Genomic DNA, 19,693 nt, shown 5'->3' on the forward strand with positions numbered 1-19,693 from the left:
CCAGGTACCATTTTGAGCAGAGAAAAATCAACCAGGTACCAATAGAGGAGACAAATACAAGAAGACTGAGTTTCTGGCAAACACCATGGAGACTTTGAGAAATAATCAGACAAAATATTAACGAAAATGGTGGTCCTACTTAAACAAGAGGGGCCAAAAGCCAGTGACTGTTTAGTTATTACAGTTATCCTCATTCTTTTATATCCACTGATGTGGTAAAAGCTGGAAAATATTAAAAACCAGGAAGAAAATTCCAGAATGTTAACAAGTCTATCTCTGGGTGGTATAATTTCAGATAATTCTTACTGCCTTTAAATTTCCTGTATTTCCTAAAAATTATCTACAGTGAGCATTAGAAATTTATAATCAGAAAAAAATTAAAGTTTTCTAAAACTCAACAATTCAATTACAATCATGTAAAAATGCTATTTCTAAGATTAAATTTCTAGCCTACACTAAAAACTGTGTTTCAGACCTCTGATTATGGCTTTTTCTTTATGCAAGGTAACTACCATTCCTCTTAGAACTGGGAGTACATTTTACTATGGTAAATACCTTTCAATTAAAAATTATAAAATTTAACTTTCAAAAAAATTATGCCTCCAAAATTCATTTTATCCCCTTACATTTACAGTGTCACTTTTAGTTCACCTGTGTTTTATAGCATCCTGTTCTAAAGTAAGAAGCTCATATTCATTGGCAGACCAATATGCCTTAAAATTTAGGTCTAACACACATACTGTGTTTCCCTGAAAATAAGACAGGGTCTTGTATTTATTTTTCCTCAAGAAGACACCCTAGAGCTTATTTTCAGCAGATGTGTTATTTTTTTTAAGTATGGTACAACAATCTACATTTATTCAAATATAGTTAAGTCGTCGTCTTCTGGAACATCATCATAACTCTCCAACCCCCGAATTCTATCCTGAATTTCTTGTGACTCTACTTCCTTTAGAACCATTGGCCCCAATCTCTCATGTCAAGCAATAGAGCTCCCATAGGGCAGATGAGAAGGGCTGCTCCTCTTCTTTACCGCTCCACAAGGAAATGCATGGGTTGTGCAGATATGCTGCGTAGCCACGCCCATCACTAGGTCTTATTTTCAGGGTAGGGGCTTATATTGAGCAAATGCTTAGAAATCCTGCTAGGGCTTATTTTATGGGTAGGTCTTAAACACAGTAGGTAGACAATACTGCTACAGAGACAGAAGTTGTGAGCTATACAATTAACCTCACCAAATAATTTATATCAATTCTCCATTTTATTAATACATGTTGCATCTTATGCTTATTTTCATACATAAGATGAATTCCTAAAATGATGAAAGTATATAACAAAGTCCGTAATTGTTAAAATGCTCTTACAGCTTGTCTTTGGAAATTCTTTCTCAAACAATATAGAAAAGCTCTTTGTAAACATAAACTTAAGGCCTGTTTAATATTAAGCTTGTTTTACAGTGCAGAAATAAAATTTGAGGATAAATCCAGGTTTTAGTCCTGTGTGATAATATTTATTTAGAAAATGAATATGAAAAAAATCTGTTTTGGATATCTACCAAACACTTAGCTTTTACTTAATAGTGTTCACGAAAAGTATTTTATTGGCAAAGGAAAAGTTTAAGTTCAGTTACACATTTCAAAAATGGAGTCACAGTCTTACCTAGAAATTTGATGTCCAGCATAGAGGAGCAGAGCAGTCAAAAAATATAGATAAAGCTGAACCAGATGCTGCCTGGGCAAGGTTAGTAGCACAACACTTAAGATATAACCTGTAGCACAAATTAAGAGAGAGATATAAATAAAATGACTGACTCTAATTTAGTTTCCCAATTAATTACACTAATAGAGCTTGAAATAGAATTATTTTCCAATTAGGTTTCAACAACTTCTCAGGTTTTTGATTATGCTATTATGATTAGCACAATACCACTACAGATTTTTCTATTGAAATACATATTACTGTATTTTTTATTTCTTATATAGATTTTTCTGCCTTATAATCAAATATATCACACAAAGGTACAACATGACTTTTTCATCATCTACCTTTCCTTGATGTCTACCTATTTGTTTTATACCAATTCTCTCATCTTTTCTAGTCCCAGAGGAAGAACTGGGTGGGAGTCTCAATATCTCTCCCTAAGGCTGTCCCTTCCATGTAATTCAGGATCTTACTTCTCCAACTCCTAAAGACCCTCTAACTGCTACATTTTCAGTCATTCCCCTGACATTAGTCCTCATCTTTGTTTCAAAGAATGCACAGGGCTCTTCCCCATCTTCAAAAAAAGAAACAACTTCTCTTCAGAGTGATTTTTCCTTTTCCTATTACCTATTTCTCTCATTTCACTGACAAATATTTCAAACTATCTGTACTCAATGCCTCTATCTTCTAACCATCTATTTTCCTTTACCCTCTACAATCTACAAACCCCCTTTAATCTTTCCACTCTAAAGAAACCTGGAAGTCAGCAATTGCCTACCTGTCAAATCTAAAATATTCTGCTTATCCTTGGTCCAAGCATTAAGGCAACTACCCTCAGAAGGCTGTTGTTTTCTTTGGCTCTGTTACATGGATTTCCTTACCCACTAACTTCTCCCTCCATTTCTTTACACCCTCTCCAATGAACATTGGAAATTTGTCCCAAAACAACTGCTTTTCTCTATATAAAGTATCTGACACAAAGAAAAAATTTTTTATTTTTTTTTTGAGACAAGAGTCTCACCTGTTGCCCATGCTAGAGTGCCGTGGCATCAGCCTAGCTCACAGCAACCTCAAACTCCTGGGCTCAAGCAATCCTTCTGCCTCAGCCTCCTGAGTGGCTGGGACTACAGGCTTGAACCACCATGCCCGGCTAATTTTTTCATATATATATATATATATATATATATATATATATATATATATATTTTTTTTTTTTTTTTTTAGTTGTCCAGCTAATTTCTATATATTTTTTTAGCAGAGACGGAGTCTTGCTCTTGCTCAGGCTGGTCTAGAACTCCTGAGCTCAAACGATCCACCCACCTCGGCCTCCCAGAGTGCTAGGATTACAGGTGTGAGCCACCATGCCCAGCCAAAGAAAATATTTTGTAGCTTCAAATATCGATATCCCTTCCAGATATATGTTACCAATAAATAGTTACTGATGCAAAAACACATCATTTCTTATTCTAAGTAGATGTCCCATGTCTCATGATGCCTGTGATATATCCCATGTAAATGTTCTCATATTCAGCAAGTACAAACTGAGCTCCCCTCCTCCTCCCTCAACAAGGAAGCTCAACCTCTTTCACTCCCAAATCCCATGCACTCTCACCCAAAACCTAAGTCATCTTTCCTCTCTTATCACCAATTCCTGCAAAGTCTTCCTCAATAAGTTTCTCTCATGTTTCCTTTCCTTTCCAGTCCCTATATCCCATCCTAATCCATGCTGTAATGCAGGGGTCCTCAAATTTTTTAAACAGGGGGCCAGTTCACTGTCCCTCAGACCGCTGGAGGGCTGGACTATAGTCTAGCCCTCTCTAGCCCCCCAACTCTAACTTTAAAAAAAAACTGTGAACAAATTCCTATGTACACTGCACATATCTTATTTTGAAGTAAAAAACAAGTGGGCAAAAACACCCACATGTGGTCCGAGGGCCGTAGTTTGAGGATGCGTGCTGTAATGTAACCGTATATTACCTGCTATCCTCTCAGTCCCTTTCTATTCTCATACACCCCATACTTCATTACCAGGGCAATATCCCAACACCATCACTTTATCTTAACAATTCTCCTGCTCTAAAACCTTTAAAGGTTCTGAACTCCTTGGCACCTGATATTCTTGTACAATCTGGATCTAGTCTTATATCCCTCTACAACCATCTTCCACTTAATTAATGAGTCTTTATTAAGGCACAGATAGATACCCCTTTCTTATCCCCTAATGCCCCTCGCACGCTCAATCATTATATTTGAAGCTAAGGAAACACAAGTGTTGTGCTTGGGACTAAAGAAAGAGAATTCAGGATTTCCTACACATCTTAACTTCACAGACAATCCAGCAGAAGCCAGAGATAAATATTTTTATTTGCTTTTAATTTATTAAAATAATTTCTTAAGTTTTTAAAATCCTTATCTCAAATGACTTTAGAGGTATTTAAAGGGGCACTTATTACAGATAGTAAGCATTTACAGTGCTTGGAGCTGAAGGACTTTCTGATCAGTCTATTGCATGAAACTTCTCCTTAAATTCTTTTAATGGAACTGTAATTTTCCTTTTCAGAATATTCTTGTCTTTCCCTTCTCCTGCATAACTCATACAAAATGAGCTCCCAAATCCTCTAGATAGAAGATATTCATTTTATCTATTCCTTCGATTGTCCAGTCATTCAACCAACATGTATGTAAATTATGACCCATATGCATTCCTAGACATGGAAGATCCAAAGAATAATAAAGTAAAGAAATCATAGTCTAGTGAAAAGATAAACATGAACAAAAGTAATTATGATGAAATACTGTTGTTATAATAAATGAACATCAGAAAGACTATGGTTGATGAAGTCATTAAGTTTGACTTGAACCCTAAAGGGTCAATGGCTCTTTACCAGGCTAAGAAGAAAGTGGAAACATTCTAGGGAAACAGAGTAACAGGTACCAAAACCATAAAAGCACACAAGGACATTATCAGGGGACAGGAAACTCTGTAGGTTAGATTAGAATTTGGTGTTAACATCAGGGTACTGGGAGATGATGCTGACAGAACTAGCAGCTAAAGCCTCAACATAAAGCCTTTATTTAATAATAAAAGCTCCAGCTAAATGCATCGAGTTAAAAAAAAATAAATAAAATAATAAAAAAAAAAATAAATAATAAAAGAGTTTAGACTGGGCTAATGACTCTCAAATTCTTTAGAAACCCATCTAGATGAGGTATGAAAACAAATAACAAAAAACTCATGGCTCATCTATACCATTTTCTCATTCCAGTGGAAAAATAACTGTGTAACAACAATAAAATATATCATACAAGAAAATTTTGATTATATATACTAACTCTAAAACAAGAATAGTAGGAATGAACCATCCAAACTATAACATAAATAATCTAATTATTTAAAAAATACAAGTCAAATAGTTTTATTTGTATAAATTTATGGGGTACAAGTGAATTTTGTTATATGCATAGATTGCATAGTGGTGAAGTCAGGACGTTTAGAGTATCTATCACCTGAATAATGTACATTGTACCCATTAAGTAATTCTCTTCATCTACTCCCCTCACGTCCCCTCATGCTTCCAAGACTCCAATGTCTATCATTTCACATGCTATGTCCATGTGTATATATTATTTAGCTTCCACTTGGAAGAACATGTGATATTTGTCTGTGTCTGACTTGTTTCACTTAAGATAAAGACCTCCAATTCCATCTGTGTTGCTGCAAATGACAGGATTCCATTCTTTTTATGGCTGAATAGCATTCCACTGTGTATCAATATATACCACATTTTCTTTATCCAGTCATTCACTGACAATTAGGTTGATTCCATATCTTTTCTATTATGAATAGTCCTACGATAAACATAAGTACAGGTATCTTTTTGATATAATGATTTACTTTCCTTTGGGTAGATAAATACTAGTGGGATTGCTAGATTGAATGGTAGTTCTATTTTTAGTTCTTTGAGAAATCTCTACGCTATTTTCCATAGAGGTTGTAGTAATTTACATTCCCACCAACAGCGTATAAGCATTCCTTTTTTCTGCACCCTCACCAACAACTGTTGTTTTTTGTCTTTTTAATAATAGTCATTCATACCAGTATATGACAATATCTCATTGTGGTTTTCATTCACATTTCTCTGATTAGAAATGTTAAGCATTTTTTCATATGCCTATATTTCTTCTTTTAAAAAATGTATTCATTTTCATTGCCTACTTTTTAATGGGATTATTTGGGGGTTTTTAATTGCTTGAGTGCCTTGTAAACTATGGATATTAATTCCCTCTCAGATCACAGCTTGCAAATATTTTCTCTCATTCTGCAAGTTGTTTACTTTGTTGTTTCTTTTGCTGTCAGAAGCTTTTTATTTTAAGTCAAATTTGTATATTTTTGTGCAAAAATGCCTATACTTTTGAGGTTTTAGTCATGAATTCTTTGCCTAGACTAATGTCCAGAAGAGTTTTCCCTAGGTTTCCTTCTATTATTTTTATAGTTTCAGGTCTTAAATTTCCATCTTCAATTCATCTTGAGTTGATTTTGTATATGAGAGATAGGAGTCCAATTTAACTCTTTTGCATACAGCAATCCAATTTTCCCACCACCATTTATTGAAGAGGGTATCCTTTACCCAGTGTACAGTCTTGTTGACTTGGTCGATGATTGGTTGGCTAAAGATATGTGGCTTTATTTCTGAGTTCTCTATTCTGTTCCATTAGTCTACATGTCTATTTTTATCCCAGTACCATGCTGTTTTGGTTAGTACAGGCTTATAGCATAATTTGAAATCAGGTAATGTGATGCCTCCAACTTTGTTCTTTTTTTCAGGATTGCTTTGGCTATTCAGGCTCTTGTTTGGTTCCAATGAATTTTACTTTTTACTTTTTTTTTTTTTTTTTTTTGAGACAGAGTCTCACTTTGTTGTCCAGGCTAGAGTGAGTGCCGTGGCGTCAGCTCATAGCAACCTCAAACTCCTGGGCTCAAGCGATCCTCCTGCCTCAGCCTCCCGAGTAGCTGGGACTACAGGCATGCGCCACCATGCCCGGCTAATTTTTTATATATATATCAGTTGGCCAATTAATTTCTTTCTATTTATAGTAGAGACGGGGTCTCGCTCTTGATCAGGCTGGTTTTGAACTCCTGACCTTGAGCAATCCGCCCGCCTCGGCCTCCCAAGAGCTAGGATTACAGGCGTGAGCCACAGCGCCCGGCCTCCAATGAATTTTAGAATTGTTTTTTTCTAATTCTGTGAAAAATGACGTTGGTATTTTGATAGGGATTGCATTGAATCTGTACATTGCTTTGGGCGGTATAGTCATTTTAATGATATTAATTCTTCCAATCCACAAGCAAAGGATGTTTTTCCATTTGTTTGTGTCATCTATAATTTCTTTCATCGGTGTTTTGTAGTTTTCCTTGCAGAGATCTTTCACCTCCTTGGTTAAATATATTCCTAGGTATTTTGTGGGGTTTTTTGCAGCCACTGTAAATGGACTGATTTCTCAAATTGGTTTTCAGCTACATCATTACTGGTGTATAGAAATGCCATTCATTTTTATATGCTGATTTTGTATTATGAAACTTTAATAAATTCACTTATCAAATCTAAGAGTTTTTTGGTGGAGTCTAGCTTTTTCTAGGTATAAAATCATATTATCAGCAAATATACATAGCTATTCACTATACAGGATTAACCAAACAACCCATAACAAACTAAGTTGATAATTACAAAGCTAACCCAACAGTCATGTATAATTAAAAAGCAACACCAACAGCATTTAAAAATGATGACTTGCTTAAAACAACACTGATGAATCTAATATTTTCTGCTATTTAAAGATTATGATAGTACTGGAAGGAAAATGAGAGCCTGGATTAAAACAAAAGCTTTAGGTATGGAGTTGTCAGAGTCAGCTATGAGATACATATTTAAATAGGTCTCAGTAGTGATCTATGCTTGAGTGGTGAGAACAAGGAAGTGAAGATCTAATGTTTCTAGCTTGGGTAATCAGAAGATAGCTTTGCTGTAAGACAGGAAACACAGGAGAGAAGTTTGAAGTGAGGTAAAGGCGATGAGTTCAGTGATTGGTCTGAAGTAGCTATAGACTATTTAGGTGGAAATGTTCTAACAGGTAGTCAGAAGTTTATTCATTCAGTATCAAGCACTAGCTAGATGCTAGGAATAATGAGATAATAGGTAATTTAATTTCAACCTTAAAGGAGCTCACAATTTCCTTGGGAAGATAGATAAGCATGTAGACTCTTAGAATGCAGCATAATAATTGCTATGGTAGAGGAGATGTGAGCTGGCTGCCATGTGATCACAGAGGAAGAACAGAAACTCCAGAGTAAGGTGGTCAAAAAGCAGTGGAAAGTGGAGATAGAGATTTCCAGCTAAAGCTATATGAGATCACTGAAACAACAAAAGACAAAAATTAAAAATAAATTCTGGGCACTATCAACACTTAAGTCTAAAGAAAAAAGCAAAAGAGTCAGAAGGAATGGTCAGAAAGTTAGGAGAAGAAACAGAAAAAAAACACTTTCAGGAAAGAAGAAGTGGTCAACAGCTTTATAAACATGGAAAAGTCTATAAAATGAGGACACAAATGAAGCTTGAATTTTGTTTTATGTCATTAATGATTTTAGTGATGGTAGTTTCAATAGAAGTTTCACATCCATTTCTTGCTTTCCAACTTCTATCATGCTAGTTCCAGCTCTCAATTACCTCTTGCCTAAAATCCTACCTGGTCTTCTTACCTCTAGTTTCTCCTTTCCCCAACCATCATCCTATACAACACTGCCCAATCAATCTAAAATGCAGCTCTAAAACCTTCACCACCACTACCTATCGAGCTAAGAACAAAACCTACCATATGTATTCAGGGCTCTTTACAAAAGGCCCCATTTGGCCAGGCATAGTGGCTCATGCCTGTTATCCTAGCACTCTGGGAAGCACAGGTGGGAGGATCTCTTGAGGTCAGGAATTTGAGACCAGCCTGAGCAAGAGGGAGACCCCGTCTCTAATAAAAACAGAAAAAATTAGCCAGGCATGGTGGCATGCGCCTATATTCCTAGCTCCTCAGGAGGCTGAGGCACAAGGATTGCATGAGCCCTGGATTTTGAGGTTGCTGTGAGCTAGGCTGATGTCATGGCACTCCAGCATGGGCAACAGAAGGAGACTCTATCTCAAAAAAAAAAGGGGGGGCCCCATTCTACCTTTCCAATATTATTTCTATTCCCCCTTTTATACACTACACTTCACAAGACAGTTCTATAATTTTTTTTTTTTTTTTTTTTTTGAGACAGGGTCTCTCTCTCTCACTCAGGCTAGAGTGCAGTGGCACAATCATAGCTCACTACAGCTACGGCTATAGTGAGCTATGGCTCAAACTCCTGGCTCAAGTAATCCAATCCTCTTGCCTTGGCCCCTTATGTAGCTGGGATTACAGGCATGTGCCACTACGCTTGGCTAATTTTTTCTATTTTTTTTTTTAGAGATGGAGGTCTCGCTTATGTTGTTCAAGCTGGTCTCAAACTTCTGGCCTCAAGTGATCCTCTTGCCTCAGCCTCACAAAGTGCTGGGATTACAAGGCATGAGCCACCATGCTCAGCCCTATTCTACAATTAACATTCCACTAATTACATTTAGATAGTCATTTCTCTTTCCTGTTCTCGATAGAACTCATAATGGAAAGCTTCCATTTTATAATTATATTCCATAAACTTTATATTATATTCCATAAACTTTACCACTCCATAATTTTTAAGTCCCTTAATTAGAAGATGTAACAGGGAGGAAAACTCTACTTATAATAGCAAAAAAAAAAAAAAAAAAGACAAAATACCTAGAAATGAACTTAACAGATGTCCAAAATACATATGAAGAAAACTTCAAAACACTCCAGGAGGATTCAAAATAAATCTTGAACATAGGAAGACTTTGTGTTCTTGCACAGAGAAGAGTTAGAATCCTTAAGCTATCTTTTCACCCTAACTTAAAAATTAAATAATAATGTAGCTGGATGCAGTGCATTATTAGGAAATAATAGTTAGGAAAGATAGCCTAAACTAATAAAAGGTGGAGACTGCTGAATCGTTATCTAGAGAAAATAAAACTAATCCCAGTGCTCTGGGAGGCTAAGGTGGGAGGATTGCTTGGGGCCATAAATTCAATACCAGCCTGGGCAACACAGTGAAACACTATCTCTACCAAAACTTAAAAAAAAAAATTAGCCAAGTGGGGTGGTATGCATTCATACATAGTCCCAGCTATTCAGTAGGCTAAGGTGGGAGGATCACTTGAGCCCAAGAGATCAAGGTTACAGTGAGCTATGATGACGTCACTGCACTCCAGCCTGGGCAACAGAATGAGACCCCATCTCTAAAAATAAATAAAATAAATTTTAAAAATAAAATAAAATTATCCCTATAACACACTGTTCATGTAAGTAAATTCCAAATGGAGCAAAGATTTAAATGTAAAAACTAAAACCACAAAAATGTTAAAATAAACCATAACAGAATTCTTTATAACTCAAGAATAGGGGCCAGCCATGGTGACTCACACCTGTAATCCTTTGGGAGGCCAAGGAAGGAGAACAGCTTGAGCCCAGGAGTTCAAGACCACCCTGGGAAAGAGTGAGACCTTATTTCTACAAAAAATAAATTAAAAAAAACTTAGCTAGGCATGGTGGCGCATGCCTATAGTTCTAGCTACTCAGGAGGCTGAGGGAGGAGGATTGCTTGAGCTCAGAAGTTTGAGGTTGCAGTGAGCTATGATGATGCCACTGTACTCTTGCCGCCACTGCACTCTAGCCAGGGCAACAGAGTGAAACCCTACCTCAAAAAGGGGGTGGGAGGAGGCTTTGCTAAATGACTCAAAATCTTAAAGCTTAAGAAAAAAATGATAAATTCAACCACACTAAAAAACAAAACAAACAAACAAAAAAACTCCATGCCAAAAATATCATAAGCAAAATCAGCAAATTGGAACTGAAAAATATCACCAACTCTTCACAAAGGGTTAATTTCCCTAATGTATACCAAATGCCCACAAATTGGTAAGAAAAGGGTAATAATCCCACAGAAAAGCAAGCTGGGGATATGAACTGGCAACTCTCAGAAGAGAAAATACAAATTTTTCATAAACAGGTGAATAAATTCAATCTCACTCAAAATAAGAGAAATGCAAATTAAAACTACATTGAGTTTTTTAAAAAATCAAACTTTTACCTACTGGAGTAGCCAAAATATATATGTTTGATAATAGGTTGTTTTGATAAGGATGCAAGACTGCAGAAACTTTCAACCTCTGTTTGTGGAGGTACAAAATGGTAAAAAGTGAAAAAGCTATGGAGAGCAGTATCAACGTTACAAATGTATGTAAGTTGACCCTTCAAAAACACGGGCTGGAACTGCAAGAGTTCATTCACTTAAATGTGGATTTTTTTTTCAACCAAACTCAAATTGAAAATACAGTACTTTCAAGATGTAAAACCCACATATATAGAGGGCTGACTTTTTCTATAGACTTTTCATTCTCTAGGGCCAACTGTAGGACTTAAGTATGTGTGAATTTTGGTATACACAGGAATCCTGGAATCCAATTCCCTGCATATACCAAGGGAGACTACTCTTTAACTTTACTTCTAGTAATTTAGCCCATGGTTATACTTGCACCTGTTGAAATTATGGTTATCCAAAGTTATTTAGCACAACATTGCATGAAACAGCAGAGGACAGAAGCTATCTAAAATATCCACCTTCTTGGACAAATCAATATTAGGAAGAAAAAAAAATAAAAGTAAACTATCCACCAATAGAGTAAGTAGTTCAATAAATTATGGTATATCCATACAAGGATACCATGCCACTGTAAAACAGAACTGGGAAGAGGGAGGAATAAGGCCTCAACATTTAGTAAGAATCTTAAGATTGGGAAGAATGCAAAGTGTTATCATAAAAAAATAGAGTATAAAACTTTATTTCATAAATATCTAAAAGCAGTATTTATGGCATAATACATCAACAAAAACCAAGGTTCAGAACCATGTATATTATGCTAATATCTGTATAAAAAGGGGGAAAATATATGTATTTATACATACTTATGTATATATAAAAAGATCTCTAGAATTATACAGAAGGAAATAATAATAGCTATTAATATTTGGTGCTCACAGAACTTAGTGGATAAGGAACAGAGATAGGAGAGATACTTTTCATGCTTTTTAAATTTTTAACATAAATATATTATCTATTTTTAAAATTAAGAATTTTTAAAATGTATTTAAGGGTAAAATTCTGTAAACTGGAACATTACACAAATACTACATAATATCGTGACAGAGGTTATTCCAACCAAAAAACTGTTCAAGCTGAAAATATCTACTCATGTAATCAGTGATCTTACTATACTATGGCATGTAATAGGTGTATTTAAGAAGGCTCAGTTGAGTTCCCAAAGTTATAAATCATACAGTATGAACTTTGCAGTAGAACACATTCAATTTCTAAAATTAATGTTTCAGGTTATTAGGCTACTGTTTTTACAATAAATATTTCAATCCATTCATAAATATTGTATGATAAGCACATTTTTAAAATCACAGTGTGAATTACTTTGCTGATTAAGCTAAAAAATCTAAGCCAAGTACTCAATTGTTCTTCTATAACTGACTGGAATTGCTTTCCATAAATTGGCTAACATACAAAGCCTTTAATATAGGGCTAAGAATTATAGTGTTTTTCAACATAAAGGAATCTTCTCATTTCATATACTTCCCCAAGGTAGTACCATTTGTAAGACATGAGTCTATTGAACCCAGATGTTTAGCTTCTAGTGTACTGTCTTTTCTACTACTATACCATACTTCTTTTCCCACAATTGCTTACCAAATAAATACTCTCTTAGAACTGTAAGAGTTCTCAGGACTAAGTTTTAGAACCCAGAAAGTTCTTCTATAGATAAAAATAAATCTGAGAGACAGGACAATTCCTCATGATTTTATAAAAGATATACTTTGTGATAGGCTAATAAAAATATAAATAAAACCACTACACTACATCATTCAAACTACGTCTGGAGTTCTGCAATAACAATGTTAATAAAAATATATTTTTACACTCATTACATATAAACTAAAAACTAAGAATCATGACTTTTATTACACATAAATTTTATCTGTTTCATGTCTATATTTCTTGACTTTAATTTCTTTACTCTCTCATCATTATTTTCACCACTAACCCCAAAGCATATCAATTATAGTTCCAGGATTATTTCTTTTAAGGAAAAAAATATTATAGTACCATTTCCCACATTTTTTTAACTGAATGTTTTATCTTCCACTGATATTAATGTTTTAGTTTGTCTCAGGGAACAATAAAGAAAGAAAAAAAGCCTATTTTGTGAATTATTACCAGACCCCAAAATAAAGATAAATTAGAAGGGGCCAAATGTCTTGAAAAATATCTTTCATTATATACATTTCATCATATTAAAATCTAAAATGTTTTCTTCTGCCTTCCAGTTTTATCCAGTAAAACAAATCCATTCAGTCTACTTTCCTCTAGTACTAATAATTTATATGCAATGGTAACACAAAACTATAAACGAGATTCATAAACATTCATCAGTGACCATATCACTGTCACCTTAAGGCAATCGAACCACATTTTAAACAAATGCAAAAATATACAAAGACATAAATCAGAATGTTCACTATAAGGTTAGAAAATGTAATGTAGACACTTACCTACATAATGCATATTAAGAGCCAAATACTTATACTGGAAAAGAGGGTTGTTACTGAGGCTACTTCTTTGGATCTGCTGGAAAAAGGAGCTGACATCCCATCTGTACAGGACATCCAACAGCATGATGCTTGGCACCCTCAGGGCCACATTTAACACTGCCTCCAGTTTCTCCTTTGCAGCCATGTTTTTTTTTCTTCAAGTCGACCTAAAATTCAGAAGACACAATATATAAAAATAAGTCAACACAAACAGCTTTTAGATATCCTTTTATTAATCTAATGAATTGTCACGCACTATACAAAAACTATGTTAGAAAAACTCCTTGCCTTATCTACTGTTTTTAGGTGTTCATGAAATAAGTTTTTCATTGTGTTTTCACACTGACCCTTCCAGGTCTGCCCAATATTATGAGTCTTAATTAAATGTTTAGGCCTCAAAATTTATTTTTAAAAAAACCACTAACTCCAAAACTAGGCACTCAGAAACAAAACACCCTGTAAGAATACAGGAACTTTTGCTCAATTAACCTGAAACAAAAAATTCACTCCTATAAAATTCCTTGAAATTTATGTAGCTCTTTAAAGACGACAAATCTTGAATATTTCCTCTATGAAAAAACCCAAGCAATTCAATAAAGATTTAGCAACTGTACATTGAGTTTGCAGCAGTCTATCCTTTTCCTTATTCATTTACAATTAAAACTGAATTACTATATTTACAATCCCAAGAACTCATGATATAGATACAGGAAGAGGAAACATTATTTGCAATGTTATTTCCTTGAACCTTTAAACTTAGTCTAAAATCTCCATGATCTGCCTTCAAAATGGGAAAATAAAGCTCATCAAATTCTTTGCTTAATGCACAGACAAGTAGGCACATGGAAGAAGCCAGGCACTGAGTCTGCAGCCCCTGTGCTTGCATAGATGACCATTAAGTAAGAGAACAAAAACAAATAAATAAAGAGAATGAAAAGCAGTAATCAGGATGATCTACTATTTAAAAGGACAGTTCAATGCAACACTGCTTCATATGGTAGAGCTGAAAATTAATCCAAGGAATTATGAGAGAACAGAGCAAATAAAAGTAGGTAAAAGATAATTTAAAGAATAAAGATAATTCTGGATTGTTGGCTCTTACAATATCCTTTTAAGAATTTTGCTGAGAAAGCTAAACACATTTCCAGCTTTGGCAGTAATTTCAGACATTACAGGACAAATGAAAACATTTATTTCTGAGGAAAATTATAGTGACAGATTGCTATGCTATGGTTAAATATTTGTCAGTATTTCCATCTTATCCTCCAATTTTCAAGGCTTCCTAGCTCAGATAGTTAAAAATTAAAGGCCACTCAACTTGGTACATCATTAATAAAAGTTTTTCAATGATCATATATCAATCATTCTCACAACCGAAATGTTGTTTTATAGATATAGCCTACCAATAATATATAATTAACATTTTATAGATAAGTACTTTAATTCTGATCTCTTTAAATGAACAAGACCATATTCATAATTTTCCTATATTAAAAAAAAAATACTATTGTGAAAATTGAAACCAAATAGCTGTGTCCTAAGGTAGAAAAAGCACTGAAAAATAAAATCTCTAATCTTTAACATTTATTGCAAACTACACCATTCAGGGACCTAAACTAGATTTCTCAAAGTTCATGATATTATTTAAAAACAAAAATCCTAGAAAAAAAAATATCAAATATTCACAGTAACATCTTTTTAACAATGGGGCTATGGGTGATTTTTATTCTCTTCTTCATTTTCTGTTTGTCAAGTTTTGTAGACTATATCCATGTATTATTTTATTGGGGAGAGGGGGAGAGTTTAAAAAATAAATTGTTGATGAAAAGTATAACTAGTGTAAGCTGTCTAGATGACTTCAATATACACGAAATAACTACTTAACCATGGTGGTCAAACAGATGATAACTCAACGCCCTCTTGGGAATTTATTACAAAGTATGAGTGCTGTTTGGAAAGTATCCAGCCATAATTTTCATAATTTTTCATATTACATGCCTGGATACTTTCTGGACAGACCTTGTAGATTTTTCTCGCAAACCACCAGCCACATGTGAAAATCATCATGTATCCTGAGATGACAGTATCACTGACAGCTTCTATACTATAATGGAAAAGTAACTATTTTTCCATATTCTAGAATCCAGTATAAATCACTACCTCTGTTTTTGTAAGTAACAAAACGGGAGGAGGCTAGACTTAACACTTGTATCTATATTTATTTCATCTGATCTGGAATCCTCTTTCGTTTTTTCATGTTTTGTTATTTTAAAATAAACTCACTTTCATAATTTATTGTAGTTTTTAAAGTGGTAAAGAAAAAAATCTAAACAATAATTAATCCTGCATTAAATATCAAGATCTGCTAGGGGAAAAAAAAAAAACTCTCTAATCCTTACAGAGGATAATCTCTATTACAAAAGAAAGCCATTAGCGGAACAGTACATGTTCCCTCTTAATTTCTACCCACCACTCCTACCTGACAAATATAACAAGAAGTAGAAAATAGAACTATTTCTATAAAAAGAAAATCTTGGAACCTAAAGCTGTCAATACAGAAGAATATCCAAGAAGAGAGATTCTCAAACTCTTACTGCATAGCTAACTCATGACTCAAATGTTTTTAAGAAGTATCTTGTATAGAATTAAGTGTGCCCATTTATTAAGGAATCTATTGCTTACTAAAGGTTTCATTTATTTCTGTTTGGGAGTGATATTTTAGCAAGTCCTTAGCAAGCTGGCCATGTATAAGGGCATGGAGAAAACAAATTTAATAACTGGAAAATCAAAGAGGAAAAAAATTCTAACTGAATCTTTCTAAAGTGAAAGTACATATGATAGGTGATGACCATCACAAATAAGTACAGTTCCCTACACTATAACATCACACACTAAACCAACATCTAAACAAAATTTTGAAATACTCATCTTGCTTGCAGATACCTGAAATCACTCACACCAGCTAGGTCACCATAGTATACTAACATGAAGAAGAAATGTAGCCTTCTCTCCTGAGGTAGAGAATACCTCTGTAATACTTTGGTTCCAACTTTGTCTGTCTTTTTCCAGATTTGTTGTCAGATAGGGCTAATGAGCATATTCTATAGTAGGAGAGAGCTCAAAATTCTCTTAAAACCAAAATAATATCAAATAATCCTAGAAAATAAGCATGAGAACTGAAAACAAAGAAAATTTAAAGGTTGGACATACCCAAAGCCAAATATATAAATTTCCTATACTGCTTTAACCTTCCATGCAAGATCTTAAAATTTCCTCCTTTAACTGTGAAAAAAAACTGGTAAAGTAATATACCTACATAATGTCCCTGCAGGCAATATCAAATGTGACTCAAATTTAAAGATACTTTACACAGTAAAACAGCTAAAAAGAAAAAAATAGACATTTCTTTCCAAATACTGTAAGAAAGTTTCAACAAATGCTAACCAAAGACTAGACCTCAATGATTTCACTAAATGACTTTTTCAGGCTTGGAAGAAACAATCAGTACTTACAAAAACAGTAGTGTCTTATACACGTATAATGTTGTACAGTTTACCATTCAGATTTGTGGGTAAGGAGACACAGGGGGCCTCATTCTACACTTTTCTGAAAACACAGCATTTTGGTTCTGAATATGAAGGAATCAAATCGTCCTTAACAATATGAAAGAAATGTAAGTTTGTAAAATCACAAGCTGCTCTCTGCTGAAGAATCATGTCAAATAAGTAGAAATAGAAAATGTGATTTTTATAAAAAAAAAAATAGTACTCACACTTCCTAAACTCTTTTTCAAAAAGGCAATGCAAAAATAAGAATGACACATGACCTAATTTAAAATTAGTCAGTAAAATATTTAGATAATTTAGGACTTGAAAGTTTCTACACCTTCCCCACCACCACAAGAAGAAAAACAAACACCAGCATTTATCATTCATCTCCTTTCTTTGTCCCAGCCAATTAAGAAAACAAATTCTACCATGAACTAAAACTGATCTTAAGAAACACACATTTTCTGCTGTCCCTCTGTTAGGATGGTAACCCCTGAAAACGTAAGAGAGCAAAGCTAGAGCCTAGAATCAGAAGTAAACTCAGCCCAGAAATGAGATATCAGAAAAAGAGGACGTACTTCTTACATAAGCATTGGCACATGTTTTAAATATAAATGGTCCTCCCCACTCCCACTCGTTGCTAGCTAACTTTGTATGTACCTGATTTTCACATAAACTACTAGCAATTCTGTGGTTTCTCATCATCTCCTAAACGGCAACGATACAGAGTCCACTCTGAACGGGCCCATCCTTCAACTTAAGGAGAGGACAGAAGAAATAAAAACTGCTACCTCTCCGACATCGGGCGCTCAACCTGGGTCACGACTACCGCACCGACAGCTCATCCTTTTGGGCATGATTCAAGAGTCAGCAGAACTGCACACTCCGTATTTTAGAAAATAACGACACACAGTCCTCTCCTTTCCTTTCCTACTAGTTTCCTGTTTACTGCAGACTGCGATGCAAAGCCATCCATTAATCTTTGCTGCCTGCTCGCTGCACAGGCCCCTTCCTCTCTCCCCGCACCTCCTCCCACCACGCCTGCTGATCTCACATGCGTTTGAACTATAGTAACCCCAATCCAGCTCGCGGCAAGCAGGCAGCGCAGCGGCAGTGGCAACCCAGCCGCAGCCGCCTCGGGGTTAGGAGATTACGCTCAGCAAAAACTCTGCCAGGAAGCAGGCACGGGAGCTCCCCTCCCTGCCTCGCCACGCATCAAGAGGCTCGCGAAGAAAGACGCGGGCCAAGTTCCGCACCCCCAAACAGAAAGGGGACCCGTTCCAGAAGGAAGGGCACGGTCTCGGGGCCCTTGGGTGGGGAAAGCAGAACTGGAGGAGGAGGAGGAGGACAGAGGGGATGGCAAGTGAGAGAGAAAACCACGGGACAAAGAGGGATGAGGAGCCCTCTTACTGTGAAAAGGAACCGACAGACGGGATGGGATGCAGAGCAAGGGGTCCCCACTCCAAGCATGGCTTGGCAGGCCTTTCCGCGCCCCCAAGCCACCTTACATCGCAAGAAAGTGAGGAGGGTGAGCTTGGGGCTGCGTAGACCAAAGAAGGCGAAGGGAAAGAGGGAAGGAAGCAAAGTGGACAAAGACGATAAAAAGGCAAAGTTGGAAATGGAAACTGAAAAAAGGGAGCTGGAATGGGGCAGCTCTGGAAGGGTCCTTTAAAAGGCCTCGGGGTGCTGGGAGGCGAAGGGGGAGAGCCCCGAGTTAAGAGCATCTTAGGAATGCGAGGGATATTTCCAGGCCCCGGAGAAGAGGGATGGAAGGGCGGGGAGGCGGCCGCGGAGCCGGAGGAGGGGGCTGCGCGCGGGCCCGACAGGGGAGGGCAAGGCGGAGGGCCGGTGGGGCCCGGAGGACCGCGGGAGGGGCTGGAAGGCGGGAGGGAGGGGGTGCTGCGGGAGAAGAGGGGATGTGGACTCCGCCTAGGCTAGAGCGAAGAGGGAGGTGAAGCAGGGGAAGGGGGGAAGTGCGGGAAGAAGAGGAAGGAGCCGGCGACCGGAAGGGGGAGGGGAGGAAGGATGTGGGAAGCGGACTGGGGGCGCGGGGATGTGAGGGGCCGGGCCGGGGGTCTGGGCCACCTCCGGCTGCGGCCTCCCTACCTGCGGGGTGGCGCTGCGGGCCGGCGGGCCCCGCAGCTCCCCGGCTCTCTCGCCCGCCCTCCGGCTCTCCTCGGGGGGCGGCGGCGGCGGCGGCGGCGGGGGCCGGGAAAGCGCGGCTCACAGCGGCGGCTCTTCCGCGCCTGGCCTTGGTTGCTGCGTCTTGGGAGGCGGCGGCAGCGGCGGCGGCAGCGACCCGACCCGTGCGGTCACCATCGTCCGCGGCGGCAGGCGCTCGCGGGCCGAGCCCCTCAGCAGCCGGCGGCGGCGGCAGCCATACCCTCCTGCGCTCTCGCTCCTCCCGCCCCCGGCGCTCTGCGGCGGCCGCGGCCCGGCTCGCGCGCTCTGCGCCTGCGCGCGGCCCCGCCAGCGCGGCGCGCCCCTCCCCCGCCCCCTCGCGCGCGCCCGCGCTCACTCACAATCGCGCCGGCGGGGTGGTTCCCGCGCCGCCTCCGGTACGTGGGCGGGAGACACTACTAGCCTCTCCCCGCCCGCACAGCCGGGCCCCGGGGGCTATGGAGACGCGTACCACGGCGACACCTGTACGC

The 19,693-nt window shown here is 37.5% G+C and overlaps 1 protein-coding gene across 3 annotated transcripts in view; it reads right to left on the bottom strand.

Annotated features, from left to right (window-relative positions):
• The window catches only part of RNF145 (ring finger protein 145), a 54,640-nt gene extending 35,147 nt beyond the window's left edge, over positions 1-19,493 (bottom strand). The window contains exons 1-3 of one of the 3 annotated variants that reach the window (XM_020283762.2): positions 19,149-19,493; positions 13,456-13,661; positions 1,660-1,768 (exon numbers count right to left, since the gene is read on the bottom strand). In XM_020283762.2, coding sequence (XP_020139351.1) covers positions 1,660-1,768; positions 13,456-13,639 — 293 coding nt within the window. In that variant the 5' untranslated portion in view covers positions 13,640-13,661; positions 19,149-19,493. Of the gene's footprint in view, positions 1-1,659; positions 1,769-13,455; positions 13,662-17,833; positions 18,025-19,148 lie in introns of those variants that run through there. The other 2 variants (XM_012764961.3, XM_012764963.3) reach the window with 2 other exon arrangements.
• Positions 19,494-19,693: the final 200 nt, after the last annotated feature.

This window comes from Microcebus murinus, chromosome 21, assembly GCF_040939455.1.
Source record: "Microcebus murinus isolate Inina chromosome 21, M.murinus_Inina_mat1.0, whole genome shotgun sequence".
Classification (NCBI taxonomy): Eukaryota; Metazoa; Chordata; class Mammalia; order Primates; family Cheirogaleidae; genus Microcebus; species Microcebus murinus.